At 46.3% G+C, this 27,426-nt stretch overlaps 1 protein-coding gene across 4 annotated transcripts in view; it reads left to right on the forward strand.

The window, feature by feature from the left end:
- Nucleotides 1-27,426, forward strand: part of RCL1 (RNA terminal phosphate cyclase like 1) — a 140,597-nt gene that overhangs the window by 30,405 nt on the left and 82,766 nt on the right. For 3 of the 4 annotated variants that reach the window (XM_033925591.1, XM_033925582.1, XM_033925600.1), the window contains exon 3: nt 24,037-24,212. In XM_033925591.1, the coding sequence (XP_033781482.1) occupies nt 24,037-24,212 (176 nt within the window). Of the gene's footprint in view, nt 1-24,036; nt 24,213-24,308; nt 24,355-27,426 lie in introns of those variants that run through there. The other variant, XM_033925609.1, reaches the window with a different exon arrangement.

The following is a 27,426-nucleotide window of genomic DNA, read 5'->3' on the forward strand; positions in this document are numbered from 1 at the left end:
TTGCTAGCTATCTGAACTTAAGGCCACGCTGAGGAGACATATGCCCTAGGTCGGGTGGGAGGGGCTCACGCGCATGTGCGGACCAATTGCAAGCTTGAAGGTCTTCAAGCAAGTTTGCTTGTGAAAACGTCCACTAGGGGGCTCTGTCGGTGATGTCACCCACATGTAGAGAATATCTGCCTGCTGTCCCTGGATATCACTTGTTACGGTAAGTAACTGTGCTTTTCCTAATCATCCTTTCCCAGTCTCTGGTTGCACTTCCTTCTGTCTGTATTCTTAACTGTGTTTCCAGGACCTTCTTATCCATTGACAGCGTTAGTGATTCCATCAATCATCCTCAGGGCCTTTACTTGGCCAGTTCCATCCCTGAATAAAGAAGAGGTTACATCATCGGAGACGGCCTGGCCTAACAAAGGCCTCAAGGTTGATGGAATTGCTAAAGCTACCAGCAGTTGTGTAGTGAAGTAGATGCACAGTGATCTGCTTTTAGTCCAGGGAGTAGGGGAGAAATAACTGCTGTGGCTATAGAAGGAGGGTAATAGATGTGATGGCAGCGGCGAAAGGAGGGTGGGAGACTTGCAGCACCGCATACCCCCTAAGGTGTGTGTACCGCTTTTTGAAAACCTCTGTAGTAGAAAGTCAGCACATATTTTGTTAATTTCTTTTTAATTATTAGCCAGGAGTAAAGAATGCATTGGAAATAGTTAAATGAGGGTTGGTGTTATCCAGGGAGTAGAGGCTATCAATAATTAAAAGGAAAAACCCCTTATCTTGGTTAGAGCCATAGGTGGTGGAGCCTGGTGAGAAGACAGGAAGTTCCATGGCCAAAAGTTCTCCCTCTCCTGTCTTTCCCTTAACAGGTATCTCTTCAAAGGCCACAGGCAGCGATTCCTACAGGCTGCCAGTGGCTGATCCGGCAACTTTCTCTCTGACATGTTCCAAACATGTCAGAAGGAAGGCTGCCGGGTCATCTGCTGGCAGTTATTAGGAAATGCTGCCCATTGATTTTTGAAGAGAGGCCTGTGAGAACTTGTGGCAGCCAATCACTAGGAGCTCTCCATGGGGCAGGAGTGTGGGAAGGCTGCAGTGTGGGAAGGCTGCTCTTGCTCTGGTTCAGTGCTAGAGCACCGGGGATTATAAAAGGTACATGGGGAAGCAGGAGGGAGATAAAGGAAGACAGTCAGCTGGGACAGGAGGTAGGAGGGATCTCATTTCCCGGCACACCGCTAGCCTCCAGGTATTTTAAAGATATGCAAGGGAGGTGGGAGGGGGGTTTTTCAAGTCTGTCCTAACAGGAGGTGGGAGGGATCCCTCGTGTCCCAGTCCCCTGCTGGCTCACCAAGTCTTACTATAGGCCCAGTGGAGGCCTGCAAGGCATTGGGAGGGAGGAGGAGCTGGGTGCAGAGCCAGGGAGTGAGGGAACTAGGGGAAGGAAAGAGGGGGGCAGGGCAGGAAAGGAGGGGGGGACAAGATGTAGAGCCTGGCAGGGAGTGAGGGAAACTGGGTGCAGAGCTGGGCAGGGGGAGGGAGTGAGGGAATGGGGCTGGGTGCTGAGCTGGGCAGGGTACTTGAATATTAACCCCAGGTTTATATTTGAGTCTACTCTTTCTTTCTTTTTTTTTTTCCTTCCTTTTTTTTGGGGGGGGGGATTACCTCGGTTTAATATTCAAATGTTTACGGTAGTTGCTAAATTTGTTTTTATTTTGGTTTACCTATTGCAAAGTCTTCATTTGCAGTCTAGATTCCAAAGAAACAGTGCAGATTTTTTGGGAGGGTGATGAGTAAGTAACTGATGTGTACTGATCTGGAGATCAGGGAGATATGCTGGTGATCTCTAGGTAGCAAAATGGTGTGACCAGTTAGTGGTTAGAGCCAGATGGATGTCGGGACACCGGAGGTACAGAGGTCGTGCCTCACTAAGATTACCATGCTATGACTCGAGGGTAGAAAGAGGTTAGAGGTGGTGCAGAAGGTATGGGAAGTCAAATTGAGGTCCGTGAGCTTTTTTTTCATGTACACCCTGAGAGGCGAGATGAGGGGAACACATAACTATTACTACTAATCATTTCTATAGCACTACTGGATGTACACGGCACTGTACATGTATGCAGGTCTCTAGTGGGCTCACAGTCTTAAGATTTTGTACCTGGGCAATGGAGGGTTAAGTGACTTGCCAGGGTCACAAGGAGCTGCAGTGGGAATTGAACCCAGTTCCCCAGGATCACAGCCTGCTGCGTTAACCATTAAGCTACTCCTCCATTTAATAAGTACTGGGTTTTCTTAAGCATCAGATTTTTCAATGGAAAATAAATTCTTTAACTAGAGGTCACAAGAGGTTTCATGAGGGGAGGAGGTATAAGAACTTGTTCCTAGGAAGGGGTAATGAATGTCTGGAATGCCTTCAAAGAAGATGTGGTAGAGACAAAACCAGTAGTGAAATTCTTAAAAGAAAAAGGTACAGTCAAACCTCGGATTACGAGTGCACCGGTATGTGAGTGTTTTGCAAGATGAGCAAAACATTCGCAAAATCGGTGCCTCGGAAACCGAGGTTGACTCGATTTACGAGTGCCCCCTCCCCGCGATCCTACATCCCCCGCCGAGCACCCAAATAGCAAACCTTACCCCGGGTTGGCACCGGCACCAACGCACAGGACATGCCGGTGCCCGAAGATCCTCCCTCTTGGCTGGGCTGGACTGGGCCTTAGCATTTACGCATGCTCAAGGCCTTCTGGTCTCACTCTCTCAGAGAGTAAAGGGGATTTGGATCTGGGGCAGAACTTGGGTGGGCCTAGGGAGGTTTGTCCCCCCAATTTTTGTAATTTTATTGATTTGTTCATCGCTTAGAATTTGGAATAAGCGATTAATAAAATTTTATAATAAACTTGAAACTTAAACTTGGTTGGGGTACTCAGTTGATATTTGTTAGACTTATGGGGTACTTAGCTTGAAGTAGATGAGAAACACTGCTGGCGCCAGTGCCTCTCCTTCTCTCTGGCCCTCTTCCCTTCCCTGCTTCCCTCCCCCTACTGGCATCTCAGGGCCCATCTGGAGGGCCTCTCGACATGATGATGTTATGCATATGCGTGATGTCCTTGCACTTCTGGGTGCTTCAAGCTGTGGCCACTACCTTTAGTGTGCCCCGGCTCGAGAAAGTTTGAGAGATACTGTTTTAATATGTATTTTGCATGTTGTGCTTTTTGAAAATAAACATAGGCCCATATTGAAGTCCCTGTTTTTCTGTTAGAATTTGAAAACTGCTATCTGTGGGGTGGGATAGAGAATATTTTCTTTTTGTTTTGTACAGCAGCACAGACTAACATAATGGCATGCAGTAAACGGCTATGGCCTTAGCTTATTAAAAAGAGACAGAATTTACCTCTCTAGGTTTAAAAAGTACAAGTCCCTTTTGTCCCAGGGCTCAAGAAGCAATTTGTTTTCTCAGCAATTTTGATAGAAGCAGACCCATAACTTTATCATCACCTCTCTCTGAACTGTTGTACCAGATGTTCAGGTCCCATCTGCAGTAAACAAACCCTTAAAAAAAAAGGCTAAACCTAAGCAATTCTGTGACTCACCCTGGAACTCCCTAGATTACTCATAGTTTCCTTCAGAGGGGTTACTGTCGCACAGATTAGAAAGACACATTTAGAGTACATGTGTGGTGTGCTATAGTAGGGGGAGAAATTCCTGGGTACCTAAGGTTTATCTGTTGATCTCTGCTGCTGATGCCCAGGGCCCAACCCAGCCATCACAGTCGCTGCAGTTCAGGCAGAGGAGAGGCAGGCAGGATGGATTGGAAAGCAGGAAACAAAGAAGAAAGCAACATTAGATTGAGGCACAGGGAAGAAAGTAGCTGGAGGCAGAGAAAAAAAATAAAATGTTCCCACAAAAAAAAACCACACCAAATGTAAAAGAAAACAATTAGGAAAAGAATATAATTAGGACTTCAGGTGTGTTTATGAATTGTATAAAGATAAGATGGATGAATGGGGAAACATACTTCTCTTGTAATAAACCAAATAACTTGAAATGAATAGAAGGTGGAGTGGCGCTTAAGTAGAGTTACCAGAAGTCCAGGAAAACCCAGACATGTCCTCTTTTTTTTTTTTTTTTCAAGTCTGTCCAGATTTAGCCGGCTCTCCCGGCTCTCCCGACTCCCCCACCTACCTCCTTCCAAAGCCCAGCAGCTGTAATTGAATCTTCAGGCATCCGGCGTAGCAATGAGGAGAGCCTGCTACCGATGGCCTGCCGTGGAAGCTGCCTTGATGCAGCAACTTCCTGTTCCTGCATAGGTAGAATTTGCAGAGAGGTGGTTTCTGGGGCAGGCTGGCGGTAGCAGGCTTACCTCATTGCTGCTGGTGCGTGAAGATTCAGTTACAGTGGTCGGCCTGGAGAAGAGGTAGGTGGGGGAGCTGGGAGCCAGAGTGCTACATCAGTGGAGGGAGGAGGGGAGATAGAGAATGATACAGGGCCAAATTTTTCCCCGTTCTCCCCACCCCACCTCCCCGGGAACTCATTTTCCGTCCCAGCGAGGTATTTTCCTGTCCCTGCCTCATTCCTGCAAGCTCTGTCCTCATCTACACAAGTCTCAAAGATTTTAAAGTCATAAGTGTTCGAGGCTTGTGTGGTTAAGGCATAATTTACAGGAATGAGACAGGGACAGCGCCAAAACTCACAGGAACAGGACGGGGAAATTGAGTTCCTGCGGGGATGGGGAAAGATTTGTCCCTGTGTCATTCTCTAGGAGGAGACTGGAGAAAAAGCATGGAGGGAGGGATGGTGGGCTCCAGAAACAGCATGGAGGGGCTGGATAAATGGCATGGAGGGCGGGATGAGGGCTTGAGAAGCATTATGGAAAGGAGGAAAAGAGCATGGAGTAGGGTAGTGGTGGATTGGAGGGGAGAGACAAACAGCAGGAGAAGGAGGTTGGAGGGAGAAAGAAGGGCACCCATGGAGGGGGGTATGTTGGAAGGAGGGAGAAAGAGACAGAAGCACCCTCAGGAGAGGGAGGTTGGAAGGAGAGAGGCAGAAGTACTTGTGGGGGAGGAGATTTGGAGGAAGGGAGAGAGAGAAGCATTAAAAGGGTACAGAGGATGGGAAGGGGGACCATGGAAATGGGTGAGGCTGTAGGTGGAGTGTGGGCAGGATCATGTGTTCGTTTTTTTGTCTTCATAACTATGGTAACACTATATTTAAGGATGCATAAGATCGTAAGGTGGAAGCTTCCCTCAAGCTATCCTTTAAAATTGCAGACCTTTCCCTTAAGGAAGTGGTGTGCAGGTCTTACGCAGTCCTGGTCTGCATTATCTGGGTTCAGCAGGTGGCAAATGGGATCGCACAATCCGATTCGCAGGAATTCAGAGTTCTTGTCTATGGGGACTGGGCTTGCCTATATGGCAAACTCCCTATATGATTTAGTCCGAGTGTCGGCCAAGCAAATGGCATTGTCCATCACAGCCTTATCACATCTTTTGACTACACCATTGGGCGGTGGACTCGGCAGCTGACTAGATTTCCATTCAGGGATGTGCAACTTCTTTTCTGAGAGGATTTGGACAAGCTAGTGAAAGAACTGGGAGATTCCAAACTACAGCATCTACCAGAAAACAGGCCCCAATCTCAGGGTGGAAAATCCCAGGGCCACTTCCGATTTTGGGAGTCCAGAAAATATTGCCCACGTAAGGCTCAGCAGGTCCACTGATTCCAGGTTGACCTAATGATTGTCTCTGAGTCTGTCCTCCGGACATTCCTGTCTCTGTTTTACGGAGAGTGGACCAAAGTTACTATGGACCAGTGAGTCCTGGACATTGTTTGCAGCAGTTTCAAGTTAGAACTTGTCTCCCTGGTCATCGATTCTTTTTTGGTGTCACCTTGCCACACTCTTCACAAGAAAAGAGCAGTATACTCCACGTTGCAAGAGCTGCTTCATCTCCGGACTCTGGTACCAGTGCACGAGATGAAAGGGGGCTGGACAGATATTCCATATGGGTCATTCCATGTCAAGTGGACAAGGAGCCCACATTCGATCCCCCCCCCCCTTGAAATCCAACCAAATTTTATAGGGGTGTTGTCTAGGGTCTCAAATGAGACTCTGAAAAAAATTTTGGATCTATCTCAATTTGGTCAAGAGCTAGGGGTGCTTGAACAAAAGCAATCTATCCACTCCCATTCCTCTTGTGACCTAAAACACCAACCTTATTTAAGCACTGCGGCAGAAGGAAACTACCTAGGAGTCTGAAATTTTGCAGTTTGATACAACACCTTGGGGCAAGTTTCTGTGCCAAGTTTGAAATCTTTTGCGAACGTGCCTCCATTTCTACAGGCCAGCAAAGTAGGTAAAAACATTCGCAAGCAAAAATTTTTGGCAAAGTTTGGCTCCATATTGCTACTGGCATGTGAGTCAGCTGAGGGTAAAACCTTTACCAGCAGGCATGTACCATGAGGTACTTCCAAGATTTGCAATACGAGCATTTACAGTGAAGTGAAGCTGGAGATATGACCATTCAAAAAATATGGCTTTATGCATTTATTTAAATTTTCACTGTTTTTCAGATTCAAATATCTCTAATGTGTAGTTGGTTTATTTTTTTGAAAGAGCATTTTTTTGTTGTTTTTTTTTTTTGCTACAGAAGCTATCCTGTTTCATCTTGTACCCAACCTTTCTTTGGTGAGAATTAAAGCTTCAAAGATAAGCATTAGTTGTATATGCGCACAAATGTTTAATATTGAAGAGACTCATGTTTAACAGAAACCATGTTGTATGCAAATGAACAAGGTACATGAAGTTTCACAGTTAAGTTCAGATTGTTAATGATTTATGATCTCCTTCCCTGTATCCATGCATTTTCATATACCCACTGCCACTGAGATCACATATTTATCAGTTATCGATCCATTGTCTGAAAGGCATTCCCAATAGTCAGATAATGTCATATTAATTTCTAAGCTTTATTAAAGATAAAAAAGGAAAGTGCAAAAACCACACTTATTTAAAGTGTGCATACATACTGACAAAGATCAGGAAATCACATAAATTCAGCTTTTAACTAATTTTCTTGCACATGGTTTTTAAAGTCTGGGTCAAAATAGCTTGTGGATAAGTGTACAGTACTGTCTGCCTGATGAAGTGGTCATAGGTGCATTAAGGCCTGCAATAATATGCTGTACAATTTAGCATATGTCTCTGCAGGGAGACCAGTGAAATGACCGTGCAGGACCTTGTAGATGCAAAAAATTAACCAGGATGTCGCATTCTTCCATTGAAATTTCACATACATGACCAATCCACCAAGAATTGTCATATATGCAAGCTAAGTATTGTCCAGGTTGAAAGCTGGATGCTTGAAAGGAAGGGACATGTTCAGGATCAGTATAAGACTCTACGAAATTGGCAATGAATGAGCTTGTGTCGCTTGAAATTTCTCTGCTAATGCAGAGTCTAGCAGTGTCTATGGGCTTAAATTGGTGATTTTATCTTGTTCCAGTCACTGTGCAGATCTTATTGCTTCAATATCTTCATTAGCAATGAAAAATTTGATTCGTGAGACAGATGTATCGCAGAATTCAAATAGATCCCTTGGTGTCAAAATATGGTTATTGAAAGGGCGTTGTAAGCTGGCATGGGCAGCTAAACGCTTGGCTATTCCTCCAATCCCATCACATGGAGATTTGCCATGGCTGGTGCCAAAGAAGTTCCACTCAGCAGTAATTTGAAAGTCAGTATCATGGCTGCAGAGGTTAATTAAATTATTGAAGTTTTTATATTGCGCAGCAGAACCATCACTAAAGTAGTGAATATGGCTTAAGACAGGCAAGACTTCCTTCAGATGCAAAATAAGCTTCCTCAAAAATTCATGAACAGCAATAGTATCGTGACACAATGAGTCACTGATCATGCAAAGGCATTAGATATCAGGATTGCAGAAGTAGACAACGAAAGGGTGTAATGTTGCTTGGCTATTTTCCCAGTGAAACCCCTGTACTGCATCCTGAACGACTAAGGAATAATTTTCAGTGAAGTCCATCAAAACAATAGTATGCCCCTCCTTTATATTTGCTTTCAGTTCCTTCAGATAAGCACTTTGGTACTTGGAAATAAAATGGTGGCTGGCCAAATTAGAAATTTTTCCAATTAATTCGGAAGTGAAGTCCTCTATGGATAACTATTGAGTTTCCAGTGTATCCCGATCGGTGTGAATCCACTGCTTAAATTCAATGTTGTCATCTGGATCATGTTCACCAAAGAACTTGGTAAAATATTCCTCCAGAGGGATTGCCCAGGACATATTTCACACCGCTGCAACATGCAGTTTTTTGAGTTCATATCACAGTTTTATTCAGAAGCACCTTGTAGTCATCTGGAACTGCAATTGCTGAAAGCATAAGTTTCACATTCTGGTGGATTGTGCAGACACAGACTGAATGAGTCCCTGATGAACTGACTGTGACTCACCACTTTGGCCGAAGCTCACAGAACTTTGGGAACCCAATTTCAGGCCCATGCTGTCTGCGATAGGTGGTGTACAGTTCCTTCAGATTGCATAAAAGCAATCTTTTCTGCTTTTGCACTTTTTCACCACTGATCCGAACAGAGACATAATCTTTTTTGCCTGGGCATATTCTAGAGATTTCATCATCTTCATAAAAATACAGGACTTTCTGTATAAACCTATTTAACACAACCAGTTCCTTCCCAAGCTCCACCGTCTACTCCTTATCAAATCTAAAATGTTCAAATTATCCAACATGTATTACCTAATCTCATGACAATTCTTATGTAATCCGCCTATATATCTTGTAACTTCATGACAACTCTTATGTAATCTGCCTTGAACCGCAAGGTAATGGTGGAATAGAAATCACTAATGTAATGTAATCTGCTGAGCAAGCACTTTTCCTCTTTGTTGTTGGAACAGCAAGAATGCCACCCTTCTGTTTCAGCTTCCTGGCCTTTTTAACCATTCTTGTTGAAACGTCAGATTCCAAAGCAGTGTTCTCAATAGTCCAGCTATGTGGAGCAAGAGTGAGAATTTGTATTTTCTCCCTATTACTAGATAGTTCCAACTTCTGCTTCAGTTCAGTCAATAGAAGGTCATAGAACACCTTTTACATTGGCCACTTTCTGGTTCTGCTTTGATATCAGCTGGAGTTAAGTCACCAATAACTGCAATTTGGTCACATGATTATGCATTTGGGCTTGCACGCAATAAGTAGTTTGTGCAAGCCAATGCATGTTTTGACATCTTGCAAAAGTGCACAGTAAGTGCTGAGCATAGAAACATAGAAAAATGGTGGCAGAAAAGGGCCATAGCCCATCGAGTCTGCCCATTCCAAGTATCCGCCCCCCTGAATTTACTCCCTTAAAGATCCCACGTGAGCATCCCATTTTCTCTTAAAATCCGTCTCGTTGCTTGCCTCAATCACCTGCAGTGGGAGTCTGTTCCAATGATCTACCACTCTTTCGGTGAAGAAGTACTTTCTGGAGTCGCTATGAAACTTTCCTCCCCTGATTTTCAGTGGGTGCCCTCTGGTGGTCGAGGGTCCCACAAGACAGAAGATATTATCTTCCGACTCGATGCGACCCGTGATGTACTTAAACGTTTCAATCATGTCTCCCCTCTCTCTTCGTTCCTCAAGTGAGTACATTCGCAATTCTTTTAGTCTTTCTTTGTATGTTAGATCCTTGAGTCCCAAGACCATCCTGGTGGCCATTCGCTGAACCGACTCGATTCTCAACATGTCCTTACGGTAGTGTGGTCTCCAGAATTGGACACATTACTCCAAGTGAGGCCTCACCATGGATCTGTATAACGGCATGATGACTTCAGGTCTCCTGCTGACAAAACCTCTACAGATACAACCCATCATTTGTCTTGCCTTGGAGGAAGCCTTCTCCACCTGATTGGCAGCTTTCATGTCGTCTCTAATGATCACCCCTAGATCATGTTTTGCCGTGGTCGTAGCCAAGGTCTCACCATTTAGTGCATAAGTTCTGCGCGGATTTCTCTTGCCCAGGTGCATTACCTTGCATTTTTTAGCATTGAAGCCCAGCTGCCAAGTCATTGACCATCGTTCCAGCAGCAGTAGGTCCTGTGTCATATTATCAGGTAACAAGCTTTTGCCTACTATGTTGCAAATTTTGTTGTAATCGGCGAACAGTGATACCTTTCCTCTAAGTCCATGCGTCATATCACTTATGAATAAGTTGAATAGAATCGGGCCCAAGACCGAGCCCTGCGGTACTCCATTGAGCACGTCCGATGCCTCTGATGGGGTACCGTTCACCACAACCCTCTGTAGTCTACCACTTAGCCAGTCCCCAACCCATGTAGTTAGAGTGTCTCCCAATCCTGTCTATTTCAGCTTGTTCAATAACCTTCGGTGTGGGACGCTATCAAATGCTTTGCTGAAGTCCAAATATTCCACGTCCAGTGACTCTCCGGCATCCAGTTGTCTACAGCCAAAAAAGCTAATAAGATTGGACTGGTAGGATCTACCCTGGGTGAACCCGTGTTGGTGGGGATCACGTAGGTTTTCCTCATCCAGGATTATGTCAAGATTCTGTCTGATCAGTGTTTCCATGAGCTTACACACTATAGACGTGAGACTCACTGGTCTGTAGTTTGCTGTCTCTGTTCTGCAGCCTTTTTTGTGGAGTGGGATTACGTTGGCGGTTTTCCAGTCCAAGGGGACTTTTCCTGTGCGTAGGGAAAGGTTGAAAAGCACAGATAATGGTTCCGCCAGGACTTCACTTAACTCCCTGAGCACCCTGGGGTGTAGGTTGTCCGGCCCCATGGCTTTGTTTACTTTGAGTCTCGATAGTTCGTTGTAGACGCTACTGGGCGTGAATTCGAAGTCTTGAAACGGGTCTTTCTGGTTATCTCCCGTCTGAAGCTGTGGACCATCTCCCGGTGCTTCACATGTGAAGACTGAGCAGAAGTAATCGTTTAGCAGTTCTGCCTTGGCCGAATCCGATTCTGCAAAGCTACCGTCTGATTGCTTCAGGCGTTCAATCCCAGTCGCAGACAAAGGTAAAAAAAATAATTTTATTTTTTGTTTTGTGATTACAATATGTCAGATTTGAAATGTGTATCCTGCCAGAGCTGATATTAAACCGCGAACATGAGCTAGGATTTAACACAGAGAGGAAAAGTATTTTTTCTTTTATTTTTGTTCACACCAGAGCACCAGTGTAGGTAGGAGAGGGCAAAAGGGGTGGGGTGGGTGAAGAGGCTATAAAATAAATCCACCAGGATGTTTTAAAAAGCACCCAATTGGGCAGGAAAATTTAATCGAATCTAATCGAAAAACTTTTTCCTCAATCTGGCAGCACTAGTAGATAATGAGGTTCTGTAAGGGTCTGTGCTGGGTTCACTGCTTTTTAACACACAGTATTTAGAAATGATCTAGAACCAGGCAACTATAGACATGTGAGTCTTACATCGGTTCCTGGGAAGATGGTTGAGGCATTAATCATGGATAGCATAGTGCAACACCTGGAAAACCACGACCTGATAAGAACTAGTCAACACAGCTTCAGGAAGGGGAAGTCATGTCTGACAAATTTACTTCAATTCTTTGAAAAGGTGAACAAACAAATCGACAGCAGAGACCCGGTGGATATAATATACTTGGACTTCCAGAAGGCATTCGACAAGATTCCATAAGCTAGGCTTCTAAGGAAACTATAAAGCCATGGAATTGAAGGGGATATACTAAGATGGATCGGCAATTGGCTGGAGAACAGATTGCAGAGGGTAGGCATAAATGGAAAGTTCTCAGTGGGAAAAGGTGATAAGTGGTGTGCCCCAGGGCTCGGTTCTTGGGCCAATCTTATTCAATATATTCATAACTGACCTGGAAGAGGAAACGAGTAATATAATCAAGTTCGCAGATGACACAAAGCTATGTTGGTCAGTGGGGTCACAAATGGACAGCGAAGAACTCCAAAGAGATTTGAACCAGCTAGAGAAGTGGGCAGAAAAGTGGCAGATGAAGTTTAACATAGACAAATGTAAAGTGATGCACCTAGGCACAAAGAACAGGGAATATGAATATAAAATGTTAGTTGTGACGTTGGGCAAGAGCGAACAAGAAAGAGACCTGGGGGTACTGATAGACAGGACCCTGAAGCCGTCGGCACAATGTGCAGCGGCAGCAAAGAAAGCCAACAGGATGTTGGGCATGATAAAGAAGGGTATCTCGAGTAGATCGGCGGTCATAATGCCGCTTTACAGAGCAATGGTCAGACCACACCTGGAGTACTGTGTCCAACACTGGTCTCCTCACCTAAAGAAGGATATAACCCTGCTGGAGAGGGTGCAGAGGCGAGCCACGAAGCTAGTAAAAGGTATGGGAAATTTGAGCTACAAAGAACGCCTCGGAAAACTAAGCTTGTTCACCCTTGAGAAGAGAAGACTGTGAGGGGATATGATAGAGACTTTCAAAATACTTAAAGGACTCGACAAAATAGAGCAAGAAGCATCGTTATTCACGTTGTCAAATGAGACTCGGACAAGAGGGCACGGGCTGAAATTGAGGAGCGACGGGCCCAGGACGAATGTCAGGAAGTTCTGTTTCACACAGCGAGTGGTGGACGTTTGGAATGCTCTCCCGGAGGAGGTTGTGATGGAAACCTCCATTATGGGATTCAAGTGCAAGTTGGATGCACACTTCCTTGCAAATCACATTGAGGGATACGGCTAAATATGGTCATCATAAGGGAACACCTAGGTCTCCATCAAGGAACACCTAGATTGGCCTTCGCATGTGCGGGTCACCGGACTGGATGGATCAAAGGTCTGATTCGGTGAGGGCATTTCTTATGTTCTTATGATAGAAATTTCATTGTAAAATAATGGCAGATAAACGGTCCATTCAGTCTGCACAACAGTCACACACATTATTAATTCATGATTACATTGTCTGTCTGTCTTTGACATGTCTGAGATGTAGACTTTAAAAGTCCACCCGGTACTATCCTTAGGTTCCAACTACTGGAGTTGCTGTTGAAGCTTTCCAAACCATCTTGTCGTTTGTGGGATACAGATCATAAAAGTCTGACCAGCACTATCCTCATGTTCCAAATTACAGGAGTTTTGTCAGAACCCTCCCCAGCCCATCATAAACCAAATTGCTACATATGTGTCATAGTGCATGCAAGTCTGCCCAGTCTCTGGCAGTGTTCAAATCTAGGCTAAAAGCCCACTTTTTAAGGCTATTTTAACTCCTCTTACCAATGTCTGTTTTATCATTCCTCTGAGACAGTCCCTAACTCCTATTTCCTTGTCGGCAGCAAATGAATCCAGAGACAGGTAAGTTGTGTCCATTCACCAGCAGGCAAAGAGAGCACCAAGCTGAGCTCTGTCATATATAAGATGGTATGCTCACCGGTAAGCCAGTATTCTCTATCTCCGCAGGCACATGGATGGTCTCTATTCTTCTGGTTTCATCTCTGCTCAGCATGCTTGGCAAGGCTTCTGCTTAACTTTGCTAACTCAATTGGAGCAAGTGGATTAGGCTTCCTGGGTGCTTATCTTAGAATATAAACAGTGTGCCAGTTCCCTACCCATCCTCGCCTCCAACTACAATTTTTGTATTTGTCCTGCACTCCTTTATCCCTCCTCACATAAAAAAAACAAACAAAGAAAAGAAAAGGCTAAGCTCAGAGGGAGTGCAGTAGGGGGGGGGAGCATGGCATAGCATGCCTATGCTATCAAACAGCTGGTTCTGGGATGTGAGTACTGTGTGTTTGGTCCTCGTATCCTGCTGGTGCATGTGGTTTAATTCTCCTGCTTCTCCGTCATTTTCTGCCCGCCTTCACATTCTCTGTTGGGCCTCTGCATTTGAGCCGTTCCTTCGGCGGTTTGCTTCTGCGGTGTTTAAAAAAACAAAATGGCAGCCATATGGCTGGGCAGCAGGGTCCAAATGTCAGTTTTCTGAGGCAAGGTAGTTGTGGCAGCAGTGCACCTCAGGGAATGTTTCCTCAGCTTTAGCGGCTTTTTGTTTAGTCATCCTGTGAGGGTTAGGCTTCCCTGGGCTTCAGGCTCCTCTCTGCTGCAGTGGTGATTTCTTGCCAAAACTTTTGGCACACGTCCCATGGCAGCAGCCATTTTGATTTATTTTTTCCTCTCCTCGGAACTCAGCACTTGACGGGCAAGAGGGGAACCGAAGGGCTGCTGCTTTCCCTATTGCTCGGTGGAAATTTTGGCCCAATTTGTGGGTTCGGCCTTCAGGAGGTGGCCTATCTCTTTTAGAGGACGCTAAGTTAAACTGGGAGTCTGAGGTTCTTAGGGCTGGATTTTATAAATAGTGCCAATGGTGACAGCTGCCGATCACTTGTCAATCACACAATGGCAGTTTCTAGACTTCGTGAAAGGTTGGCACCGAAAATGTAGGCCAGGGTTTTAAAAGCCTACATTTCCGGTGCCTACCTTTCACATAAATTGTATCTAAGGAGGCTCTTTATGATGCCTAATGCCACTTCCGCCATTAGACATCTAAAAGTGCCTCCATAGACATGATGAAGGTGCTTACATTTTAGATTTTAAAACTTTTTTAATTGGCTTTTATTGATTTTTAAGTTAAGGCACTTCAGGAAGTGATGTAATCACGGGTGACAAGGAAGGAAGAAGTTTTCACTCAGTTCCAGCTTGTTTGGTGGCTCTCTGAAGAAGCCTTGCGGCGAAACGCATTAGAGCCCACTGGAGTGAGACAGCTTCCTAAAGCACCCATGCAAGCTAAGTTTACATTTTTGAAAAAACGCTGAAGTTATTATTTTGTTCACATGATTGTTTTGGGACATTAACTCAATTTTTGGAAAAATTGGTTCACTATATTCTTTCTAACACGGGAGAGGATGCAATGATAGAACACTGAAATGTCTATAGGGGCTTGTCCCCATTAGCATTTATTCCACCTTGTTTTTCAAGGTTCTGAGCACCTCTCAGGTTGAAAGTTTATATATTTAAGTGAAGTTTACTTTATTAGTTCTTCCTTTCCAGTTTTGTTGTATGATTCTGCTCTTTTGGGAGACATAGTTTTAAGTTTGACCCAGTAGTTTTCATTGCTATTGCATTCATGCATATTCTTAAGAACTGGAAATCAGCCTCGCTTTTAGATTACACTTTTTGGTGGAATTCCTTGTGTTTGTATAATAAGTATGAACAATATGCTGTTGAAAAATGATGTATCTCTAATCTCCCTTCTGCTTTACCAATATCCCCTTGGAAATTTCGTGAACGATTCCAACAATCCATCACTTCAACCATTCCATAGTCTTCTCTCCGTTCTCCTCTACCTTCTCTTGTCTTTTCTTTTGCTCTCCTTTATCTTGTATTTTCTTTATTGCTTAGATAGCTTCTTCTTGAGATATCTCATTATGATATTTATTAGTCATGCAATGTATTCAAATTTCCATTTCTTGTCGCATTTACGATTGCATTTTCTTTGTTTTGTGTTTTGCTCAAAACTTTCAATAAAAATTTAGAACTAAAAAAAAAAAAAAAGGAGGTCTCCTCGGTTTTGACTGCTGTGGAGACAAATACCAAGTTTGATCTCAGTGTAGCTGTTCTTATTCTTCTCATATAGAAACATGATGGCAGATAAAGGTCAAATGGCCCATCCAGTCTGCCCATCCGCAGTAACCATTATCTCTCCTATGGCTCTGGAGCTCCTTGGGGTTACATTTTGAGAACCCCTGCATGGGCCTTCCTCCAGCTTTGGTTTTTCCTCAAGGGAGTACTGGACATCTCCTTTCCAGGGTTCTTTCTTTGTGGGCAGTTCAGCTCTACTTGGCAGTGTGGTTCCCATTACGGTTCATGATAGCTTCAGCTATAGAATGAGTACAGGACTCAGTGTAGCTATTTCACGATTCCCTATCTGTACGTTGGGTGCTGCCCCTCCTATCTAGGGAGGTGTCCCATCGTTGGAGACTGGGCATGGTATCCACCTGCCCTTCCGATAGGTGCCACCTCTGGATGTATGGTGCAGCCTTGACTATCTGGTACGCTCAATTCCATCTCTGGCAGTGGAGCATGGCTACGCCTCACTACTGGGTGCACCTCTGAATGCCTTTTGGGCAAGGTTCCATTGGCTCTTCCTGCCTGTGGGGAGTGGTTTCTGTTCTGTATATAGAGCATGTCTCCACCTGTATGTTTGGTGTTTGAACCGCAAGGTAATGGCAGAATAGAAATCTCTAATGTAATGTAATGTGTCCTCAGCCCCCAGTTGGGCATGGCTCCATCTGTGAAAGTTGAGCACAGAGCTCACTACTTGTGTGGTGCAACTCCATTTCTGGATGTAGTGCTTGGTTCCTGCTGCTGCCTTGATACGTCTTTGTGTCTGGATGTAGAGACCAGCTTCTCCTGGATGTGGGTACGGGTCCCATCTCTGGACTGGATCAGGCTCCCTGCCTCCTTGGCATAGCTCCACTTGCCTGCTTCACAGAGCTCCTTCTCCTGGAGATAGTGCATGGCTTCCCTGGCTGCTTTGCATGATTCTGTCTTCAGATGTGGAGTGTGGCTCCTGTCAGCTTAACACAGATCAGTCTCTAGATGTGGAGTGTGGCTCCTCCTACCTGCTGGGCATGGCTTCACCTCCTGACTGGGCATGGCTCCATCTCTGGATTGGCTAAATTTTCAGATGTAAAGCATAGCTCCACTTGCCTACTTGGCACAGTTCCATCTTTGGATGGTAGAGTGCAGCTCCACCTCCTGGCGTAGCAAGGCTTTATCTCCCGATCAGCTACATCTTTGGATGTAGAGCTTAGCTCTACCTGCCTGCTTGACATCATTTTGTCTTTGGATATAGAGCACAGTTCCTCCTGTCTCCTTGGCTCAAGTCCACCTCTGGATGTAGAGTGCGACTTCACCTGCCTGCTTGGCACGGCCCCACCTTCGGTTGTAGAGCTCTGTTGTAGATGTTGGCTCTATGTTCAGATGTAGAGTACTGTACTGCGTGCCTGCTTGTTGCAGCTTCAAAACTAGATGAAGGTCACCACTCTGGTTGCTAGTGTGCTAAGTCTTCATCGCCTCCATGTAGAGGGCCATACTGGCCATCTGCTGGGTACGGCTTCGGTTCAGAGGCCAATCTGATACAGATACATCTGTGGAGGTGGGTGCCGTACCAGATACCTGATAGTTCCAGTTACACATGTGAAGCAACATACCAGGTGCCAGCTTGGCATGTCTCCATCTTTCAATGGGCTTCATTTTGGTATGTTGCAAACTACCTCTTTGCTAGAGACTGTGTACGGCTCCCTTGTAGGGTTCAGCTCGGTTGTTTGCTGTCTGGATCCTGTGCACAGATCCATGGCCAGGATTGCGTGCATCCCTTGGGGTGGATATTAGGCACTTTCTTCGTGAGCTGGTAGACAAGACATCTTCATTGGTTGTCGAGTGCATGTCCATGGAACAGCTCTACCTCTCATTGGGCGTGTGCGCCTCCGCTCTGATGTCTGCTGGGGTTGCTTCTCCTCTCACTCTCTCTGTCTATTTTACTGGTCTAGTTCTTGGCTCTGACTGGTACTGGTCTTGCTCTTTGGATGCTTGCCTTGTGTGCAGCTTCTAGTCTTTACTTTGGTAAGGGTTCTGTCCAAGGTAGAGATCCTTCGGAAAGACTATCTTAGTGTTGCATCTTGGGGATGGCGGCCCTTCTGGGCCATTCTTCCTTGTCGTGGAGACACAGTAATTTACTATCTCTGGCGTTTGCTGTTCTGTTTTTGGTTCCATTCTTCTGAGGACTGTTTTGCTACATCTCACTTGCCTCTGGATTCATCTGCTGCTGATAACAAGGAATGTAAAACGTTATTTCATACCTGATAATTTTTTTCCTTTAGTCATAGCAGATGAATCCAGGGTTCCTCCTGATAGGTTGCTTGCTATTTCTTTATGCTTTTACATTGTTCTGTAAGATTTGCCACTATGGTCTACTTTGTGTGGGTCTGGTTGTTGTCTTGTGTGGTGTGACAGTTTGAGGAAGGATTTCATGGCTTACCAGTGAGCATACCATTTTGAATATGACAGAGCTTAGTTTGGGGTGCTCTATCTCTGCCTGCTAGTGGATGGACACAACCCACTTGTCTCTTGATTCATCTGCTGTGACTAAAGGAAAGAAAATTATCGGGTATGAAATATAATTTTACCTTGTCCCATTTGTCTGTTTTAATTAGATTGTAAACTCTTATCAAACAAGGATTGTCTCTTACCTGTTAAATGTACAGTGCTGCATACATCTGGCATTGCTATAGAAATAAGTAGTAACGGCCTTAGTTCATGTTATGACCATTCATTTTTTAAGTAGAAATCCTCTTTGTCCATCCCACACTTTTTTGAATTATGTCACCATTTAATTCCACCACCTACCTCGGGAGAGTATTCAGGCATCAACCACTTTCTCCATGAAAAGAATTTACTGGCATTACTGCTAAGTCTACCACTCCACAATCGCGACTTCATGTCTTCTAGTTTTGCTATTTGCTAATGACACAAAGATGTTTTGTTAAATCATAAGATACTGGGAGACTGGAAATCAAAATGACAAATTATATTTAATGTGAGCAAGTGGAAAGTGATGCATGTGGGTAAGAGGAACCTTGAACTATAGGTACGGGATGCAAGGTTCCACATTAGGAGGAAAACGATCTAGTGTGCCAGATGTATTGCTGATACATTGAAACCCTCTGCTTAGTGTGCAGTGACGGCTAAGAAAGCAAATAGAATGTTATGGAATTAATCAGGAAGGAATTGAAAACCAAAAGTGGCTAGGGCTCTTCAGCAAGGAGAAGAGATGGGTGAGGTATTTTATTTATTTACTGGGAATCCCTTCTGCCAGTAATCTTCACCAGGGGGCGGGGGAGCGGGTTGCCTGGGCCGCTAAACTGATCGCGGCAGCCGTGATCAGTTCAGCGGCAACCGGATCGGAAGTTATACCTGTTTAAAAACATATAAGGTCCGTCCAAGCAAACTCGTTAAATGTTCGATTATCGCTGCAGGATGACTAAGTTTGGTCATTCCACATCCTGCCCACCTTCCGCCCTAACCACTCCTTGAAAAATTCCCCTTTTTGCTCTGGACACACAGCAGTCAAAGGCCTAAAATGCTTCTAGATACATCTAAAAGCTTGTCTCCATTATCGGCACTTGGACGACCTGTCTTTTAGGTCATCCAAGTGCTGACTTAAGCAGGTTTTTAGATGTATTTTCATTTCGTTTATAAGCCTTTTAAGAGTTAATGCTATTATTTACTTACTCACAGTCTTCTGTTTCCTCTCAACTCCAACAGCTTGCTATGGATTTTTGAATGGTATTCATTCGATTATAAGCCTTTTAAGAGTTAATGCTATTATTTACTTACTCACAGTCTTCTGTTTCCTCTCAACTCCAACAGCTTGCTATGGATTTTTGAATAGTATTCACTATTGAACCAATGAGTGTTCCAAGCTTTGCTGTGGTGTTCCAGCTACCTCTCTGGGCATTCCAAGCCTCATCCTGGAGTCACCATAGATTTTGACTACACTTCTGTGGGAATCCCACAGCAACTTCATCCATCCCTGCGGGAATCCCACAATCCTCATTTCCATGCAGCTCTTTAGTCTGAACATGCAAGACCTTAAGTTATTCCTGAGGCAGACTGTTTTTCGTAAGGACTGTTTTTCTCCCCTAGTGGGGTTCTGAAGTTGCTAGTGTCTAATCCAGTGTCTCGCAAACTTTATGAAGCTGCGGCACACTAAGCTTGATGGTTTCAGCTTGAGAGCATCTGGAAGTGTGCAGACATCAATGCAATTCCGTCACACGCATGCGCAAAGATCCTCCAGACAGGGCCATGAGCCACCAGTGGGGGTTGCTGGAAGGGGAAAGACGTGGTGCCAGCTGACTGCCTACAGCAGGGGTGTCAAAGTCCCTCCTCGAGGGCCACAATCCAGTCAGGTTTTCAGGATTTCCCCAATGAATATGAGATCTATTTGCATGCATTGTTTTCATTGTATGCTAATAGATCTCATGCATATTCATTGGGGGAATCATGAAAACCCGACCGGATTGCGGCCCTCGAGAAGGGACTTTGACACCCCTGGCCTACAGGATTTGCCTCTTGCTATGAGGGGCACGTTCTGTAGGCAGTCAGCTGACGCTGGCGTCTCTCCTCCTCCCCAGCTTCTCACGGCACACCTGGAATCTCGGGAGGCACACAGTTTTCAATACACTGGTCTAAACAAATAATACCAAAAGTAACATCTTTCCAACTGGTGTTTTAAATTGAACCCATTCTGGAAGAAAAGCTTGCCTTACTAATAGGGAATGTTTATTTTTATTCTGTCCAAACCAACGGAAGTTGGAAAAAATTACAAAAGAAGTTGAGACTGTTTTGTCTGTGTGCTGAGGAAAATAAGTCTCTGAAAATTTAGTAGAATGGGATGAAACTTGGCTTCCTTATCCTTGTAGACCAGTCCAGATGGCTAACATATCTGCACATTTTTCAGAATTTAAACACTCCCTGGAGATCTCCAGTTTTCCAACTTGTGTGAGTGAGGTTGCTCTGCCTTCTTCCAGGTTTTCTAGCAGCCAGACTATGGGTAGGATCCAGTCAGTGGCAAGGCTTTTCTAGTCACAGAAAGAGAGGAGGTGAGCTGGGGAAATTACCTATGCTGTTGAAATGAAGTATCTGCACGTGGTGGGCGATGGAAGAGAAATGAAGACACCTTCCAAATGGAAAAAGCAACTACAACAGCTTCAGCATGCAAACACTGGTTCAGTTTGAGTAGCTTAAAAATTATGTAATTGCACCTTTCAAGCAGTTTTCCCTTATCTCCTCTCCCCTCATCAGATATGTAGAAAACCAACACAGATGTAAACCCACACAACAAACAAGTGTTAATTCAAATTGGAATTTTTAATAAAATGCTTTTTTGAGGGAAAGGTATGTCTAAATAATGTTTTCTAATTAAAATGTTACAGTATAGTCCAAAAGTTATTCATTATGAAATAAAGATTAATTTTTAATTATTTAGCATGATACTATATTCATGCAATGTTTATATTTTTTGGTAAATGAATTCCATTAATCAATTTATAATGTCATGGGAACTATTTAAACCAGTCTTTCTGTCTAGTGATTTAAATTGATTTCATTTTAAATCAGATCTACCCTGAAGTGCAGTATTCATCTCTCAAGTCTTGGATCTTTTTTTCTGGACAATAGGAAGAAGTGATATGCTAGGTATAAGGAAGCCTGGGCAAGAAAGAGACTCTGCTTTGAACTACTTTGTTCTCGCTTAACTCCCCCTATGCATGGGGGGCTCACGTTGGGGATCTGCGCACCCAGGGACTTTGGACCCCTCAGGAGCGTCAACATCACATCAATTTCCTGGAGCTCAGAGCCATGTTCTATGCTCTCAAGGCCTTCCAACACCTTCTCTGCCCTCAGGTTCTCCTCCTATGCACGGACAACCAGGTCGCCATGTACTACATCAACAAGCAGGGCGGCACTGGATCTCGTCTCCTCTGTCAGGAGGCCCTCCGAATCTGGACCTGGGCCACAGACCACAATCTTTTTCTCAAAGCGGTCTATATCCAGGGCGAACAGAACTCCCTGGCCGACCGCCTCAGCCGCCTCCTTCAGCCTCACGAGTGGACCCTGGATCCTCCCACTCTCCACTCCATCTTTGCTCAATGGGGCACTCCTCAGGTGGACCTCTTTGCAGCTCCTCACAACCATCAGCTGCCCCAGTTCTGCTCCAGACTCTACTCTCCACACCGTCTGGCCCCGGATGCCTTCCTACTCGACTGGACGGATCGGTTCCTCTATGCCTTCCCTCCACTTCCTTTGATGTTGCGGACTCTGTTCAAGCTCCGCAAGGACAGGGCCACCATGATTCTCATCGCCCCTCGGTGGCCCAGACAACATTGGTTCTCCCTCCTGCTTCAGCTCAGCTCCAGGGATCCCATTCCTCTACCTGTGTTTCCTACTCTTCTTACACAGCAACAGCAGTCTCTACTACATCCCAATCTGTCTTCGCTCCACCTGACAGCTTGGTTTCTCTCGGGCTGACTTCTCCTGAAAACCTGTCTCAGCCAGTCCGTCGCATTTTGGATGCCTCCAGGAAACCCTCCACACTCCAATGTTACCATCAGAAGTGGACTCGGTTCTCTACTTGGTGTCTCCTTCATCATCACAATCCCACCTCTCTGGCGGTGGAAACCGTACTGGATTATTTGCTCTCTCTCTCCGACGCTGGCCTCAAATCGACCTCAATCAGAGTCCACCTCAGTGCCATCACTGCGTTTCATGAGCCTATCCTTGGAAAACCCCTCACGGCTCATCCCCTGGTTTCCCGGTTCATGAGGGGCCTCTTCAATATCAAACCACCTCTTCAGCCTCCCCCAGTCGTCTGGGACCTCAACGTGGTTTTGTCAACCCTCATGAAACCTCCTTTTGAGCCTCTGGCTTCTACCTCGCTCAAACTTCTCACATGGAAGGTGCTTTTCCTCATTGCCATCACCTCTGCCAGGAGGGTTAGCGAGCTGCATGCACTGGTCGCCGACCCACCGTTCACTGTTTTTCACCATGACAAGGTGGTTCTGCGTACCCATCCTAAATTCCTTCCTAAGGTGGTTTCAGCCTTTCACCTCAACCAGTCCATAGTGCTGCCTGTTTTCTTCCCTAAACCCCATTCTCATCCTGGGGAACAGGCTCTTCACACGCTGGATTGTAAGCGTGCCCTGGCGTACTACCTCGACCGTACCAGGGCTCACCGCTCCTCTCCTCAACTCTTTCTGACCTTCGATCCTAATCGTTTGGGTCATCCTATATCTAAACGAACGCTGTCCAATTGGCTTGCTGCCTGTATTGCGTTCTGTTATGCTCGGGCCGGCCTGTCACTGGAAGGACCTGTCACGGCCCACAGGGTCAGAGCTATGGCTGCTTCTGTGGCTTTCCTCCGTTCCACCCCTATTGAGGAAATCTGCAAGGCGGCCACTTGGTCTTCAGTTCACACATTCACTACTCACTACTGTCTGGATGCCTTCTCCAGACGGGATGGACACTTTGGTCAATCTGTGTTACAAAATTTATTTTCCTAATGGCCAACCATCCCTCCTCCCTCTCTGTTAGCTTAGAGGTCACCCATACGTTAAGAATATGCTGCCTGCTTGTCCTGGGATAAAGCACAGTTACTTACCGTAACAGGTGTTATCCAGGGACAGCAGGCAGATATTCTTACGACCCTCCCACCTCCCCGGGTTGGCTTCTTAGCTGGCTTATCTTAACTGGAGACCACGCACTCCTCCGTCGGGCGGGAAGGCACTCGCGCATGCGCGGTGCGGCCAACTAGAACTTTCTAGTTAAAAAGGTCCGTACCGGGGCTCCGTCGGCGACGTCACCCATACGTTAAGAATATCTGCCTGCTGTCCCTGGATAACACCTGTTACGGTAAGTAACTGTGCTTTCTTTTTTTAAACAATGTCAAAGCTGAACTCCTGCCTACAGGAGAGAGTGTGGTGCAGTGGTTAAAGCTACAGCCTCAGCACTCTGAGGTTGTGGGTTCAAACCCACGCTACTTCTTGTGACCCTGGTGGGCAAGTCACTTAATCCCCTCCATTGCCCCAGGTACATTTGTGGATTGTGAATCCACCGGGACAGACAGGAAAAAATGCTTGAGTACCTGAATAAATGCATGTAAACCGTTCTGAGCTCCCCTGGGAGAACGGTATAGAAAATTGAATAAATAAATAAATACAGTGCCCAGAGCACTGTACAATCTGATATTTACTGCTTTTTGATTGTTGATGAATTGGACCCAAAGAGCATCCTGCAGAGCCTTCAGCTTATTGGTACTTTTAAATACTGACTGTGAGCTTATAAGACTTCTGAGTTTTGGACATGGAGAAAATATAACTGCTTTTTATTAAGGGATGGTTAGAAGTAGGCTTTTTTTTATTACATCTACATGATATTTTTCTGTGTAGATTTTTTTTCTGTTCATACAATGTGGTGTTTATGGGTCCTTTACCAAACTTTTTTTTTTATTATTATTGTTTTTAAGGTACCACCTTATATTACCAGCCTGGCCTGCTGTCTGGTGGCTCATTAGAACATGACTGCAATCCACAGCGTGCGATCGGCTATTATTTGGAGAGCTTACTTTGCCTGGCCCCTTTTATGAAGCATCCGCTAAAGATAGTCCTTCGAGGAGTAACGAATGATCAAACAGATCCTTCGGTGAGTACCCAGTTATGAAAAGGTGCTGCAGGTTTGTCATGGGTGTCTTGCTCTCAAAAATCTTTATTTTTTCTGCTGTCCCATCCTTTCTTCCAGCTTCTGATACATTAAAGAGGACATAGCATCAGGCAAAACAGGATAGGTAACAATTTGTTGTTATATGTCATTATCACTGTGCAAGGGATATCATTTCAGAATGATACAAATTAAAAGGTTTAGACCCACTGTTCTCTCTAAGATGTGCATCTGCACAGCTGTCCTGGATCACGGTGCAGGCTGCCCACTGGAGCCACTGCTTTCTGTCTCCCACTGCCACTAGCTACTGCTGCTCTCTCAAATCAGCAGCAAAACAAATGCAAACCTCAGGACCGTGTTGTACTTAACTTCAGCCACAGGCCCTGCCCCCCCCCCCCCTCCGACATCACTTCTTGATCCGGGGCAGAGCCGGCAGCTACAGATAGGTACAGTGTAACTCCGCAACATTTGTATTTTGTTTTGCTGCTGTTGCTGATTTTGAGGAAGCAGCAGTGGTTGGATTGTTGGAAAATTTGACCCCCTAGTGGTAGTCATGTGAGATAAGGGAATAGGGACAGCTTTTTTGTTGCTTTGGCATTTCAAAACTGACATTCAAAGCGGTGGGCACTGGAGGATTAAGTGACTTGCTCAGGATCGGATCACAAGGAGCAGCACTGGGATTTGATCTCCCAACCTCTGGGTGAAGAAACAGCAGCTCAACCAATGAGCCACAGCCCTTCCTCTAGACTACCACTAGGGGAGATGTTTTCAAGCTGAAGATGAATAGGGCAGCAATGACTGAGTTTGGCTTCTGCCCAACAAATTCCCCTGGACCCATGAAGGACTTCCACCTGAATCACCAATAACAACAGTAAAGTGGAGGTGGTGGGGGCTCGACCTCCCGGGGGGGGGAGAGAGGGGAGAGGTGTTGTCCCTGAGATAGTGGCCCAGGAGCATCTGGCTTTAGAACATAAAAACATAAGAGTTGCCATACTGGTACAGACCGAAAGTCCATCCATCATGCCTTGTATCCTGTTTCCAACAGTAGCCAACCCAGGTCCCAAGCACATGGCAAGATCTCAAGGAGGAAAACAGATATTATGCTGCTTATCCTAGGAATAAGCAGTGGATTTCTCCAAGCTATCTTAATAATGGCTTGTGGTCTTCTCCTAAGAAATTATCCAAACCTTTTTTTAAACCCTGCTGAACTAACCACTTTCAGTTAATTCCAGCGTTTACCGTATTTTTCGCATTATAAGACACACCCTAGATTTAGAGGAGGAAAACAAGAAAAAACCATTCTGAACTAAATTGTGTACTAATATATACCAGGCTCTGCACCCAGCCCTCCTAGCTCCTTGCCAGGCTCTTCACCCAACTCCCTACTCTCCCTGCCCTACCAGGCTATGCAGCCAGCCCCTCTCCCTGCCAGGCTCTGTACCGTCCCACTGCCCTGCCTTGTGCCCTGCCCTCCCCCCTCTGGTGGTTTAGTGGTAGGCCGGGACAGGAGGGATCCGTCCCAGCCGACTAACAATTTTTTTTACGCCCCCCAGTACACTTTTAAATCGTATCCCCCAGTACTTTTAAATAGAGAATGACACGGTGACGGTTTACCCGCGGCCACCGCATTTAAGCCGCGGGTCACCGCCGAAAACGGGGAAGAAAACTAGCAGTCGCTGCGGTGACGGGGACAAGGCCATTCACCGACCGCGGAAACGGTGAACAGGTTTGTCCCCGCGGGCCAATGTACCCCCTTCTAGGAACCGCTATTTACCGCCCGACGCCCGATTCACCCCCCCCAGCAGGACCGCTCGCACCCCCACCCCGAACGACCGCTCGCACGCGCTCCCACCCGCACCCGCGATCGGAGCAAGAGGGAGCCCAAGCCCTCTTGCCCGGCCGACTCCCCGACGTCCGATACATCCCCCCCCCGGCAGGACCACTCGCACCCCCACCCCGAAGGACCGCCGACTTCCCGACAATATCGGGCCAGAAGGGAGCCCAAACCCTCCTGGCCACGGCGACCCCCCGAACCCCACCCCGCACTACATTACGGGCAGGAGGGATCCCAGGCCCTCCTGCCCTCGACGCAAACCCCCCTCCCCCCCAGCGACCGCCCCCCCCAAGAACCTCCGCCCGCCCCCCCAGCCGACCCGCGACCCCCCTGGCGACCCCCACGACCCCCCCTTCCCCGTACCTTTGGTAGTTGGCCGGACAGACGGGAGCCAAACCCGCCTGTCCGGCAGGCAGCCAACGAAGGAATGAGGCCGGATTGGCCCATCCATCCTAAAGCTCCGCCTACTGGTGGGGCCTAAGGTGCGTGGGCCAATCAGAATAGGCCCTGGAGCCTTAGGTCCCACCTGGGGGCGCGGCCTGAGGCACATGGGCCCAACCCGACCATGTGCCTCAGGCCGCGCCCCCAGGTGGGACCTAAGGCTCCAGGGCCTATTCTGATTGGCCCACGCGCCTTAGGCCCCACCAGTAGGCGGAGCTTTAGGACGGATGGGCCAATCCGGCCTCATTCCTTCGTTGGCTGCCTGCCGGACAGGCGGGTTTGGCTCCCGTCTGTCCGGCCAACTACCAAAGGTACGGGGAAGGGGGGTGGGGGGGTCGGGGGGGTCGCCAGGGGGGTCGCGGGTCGGCTGGGGGGGGCGGTCGTTGGGGGGAGGGGGGTTTGCGTCGAGGGCAGGAGGGCTGCAGTGCAGAACATAAGCCTTTCATTAAGACAATCCTGGTTCGCTTTTCCAAGTTAAAACAATTAGAAAAATATTTCTGGAGTGCTGTAATAAATTAAAATTAATAGTGCTCAGAACCCCCAAGGTAACTTCAGGCATCATTTTGAAGCTGGGGGGGGCGGTCGTTGGGGGGAGGGGGGTTTGCGTCGAGGGCAGGAGGGCCTGGGATCCCTCCTGCCCGTAATGTAGTGCGGGGTGGGGTTAGGGGGTCGCCGTGGCCAGGAGGATTTGGGCTCCCTCCTGGCCCGATATTGTTGGGGAGTCGGCGGTCCTTCGGGGGGAGGGATGTATCGGACGTCGGGGGGGGGGGGGGGGGCATCAGGCTTTCAGGATGGGGACAGACCTTCAAGGGGGGACAGTGCAGGGAAGTCAGGGAATTTATATTAATTAATTTTTTCTCTGCGTGTTTTGTTTTTGTATAGTTATTAACTAATATTTAACTAAGTTTTAAAGTTTTAAAGAAT

The sequence above is a fragment of the Geotrypetes seraphini genome, chromosome 1, assembly GCF_902459505.1.
Source record: "Geotrypetes seraphini chromosome 1, aGeoSer1.1, whole genome shotgun sequence".
Classification (NCBI taxonomy): domain Eukaryota; kingdom Metazoa; phylum Chordata; class Amphibia; order Gymnophiona; family Dermophiidae; genus Geotrypetes; species Geotrypetes seraphini.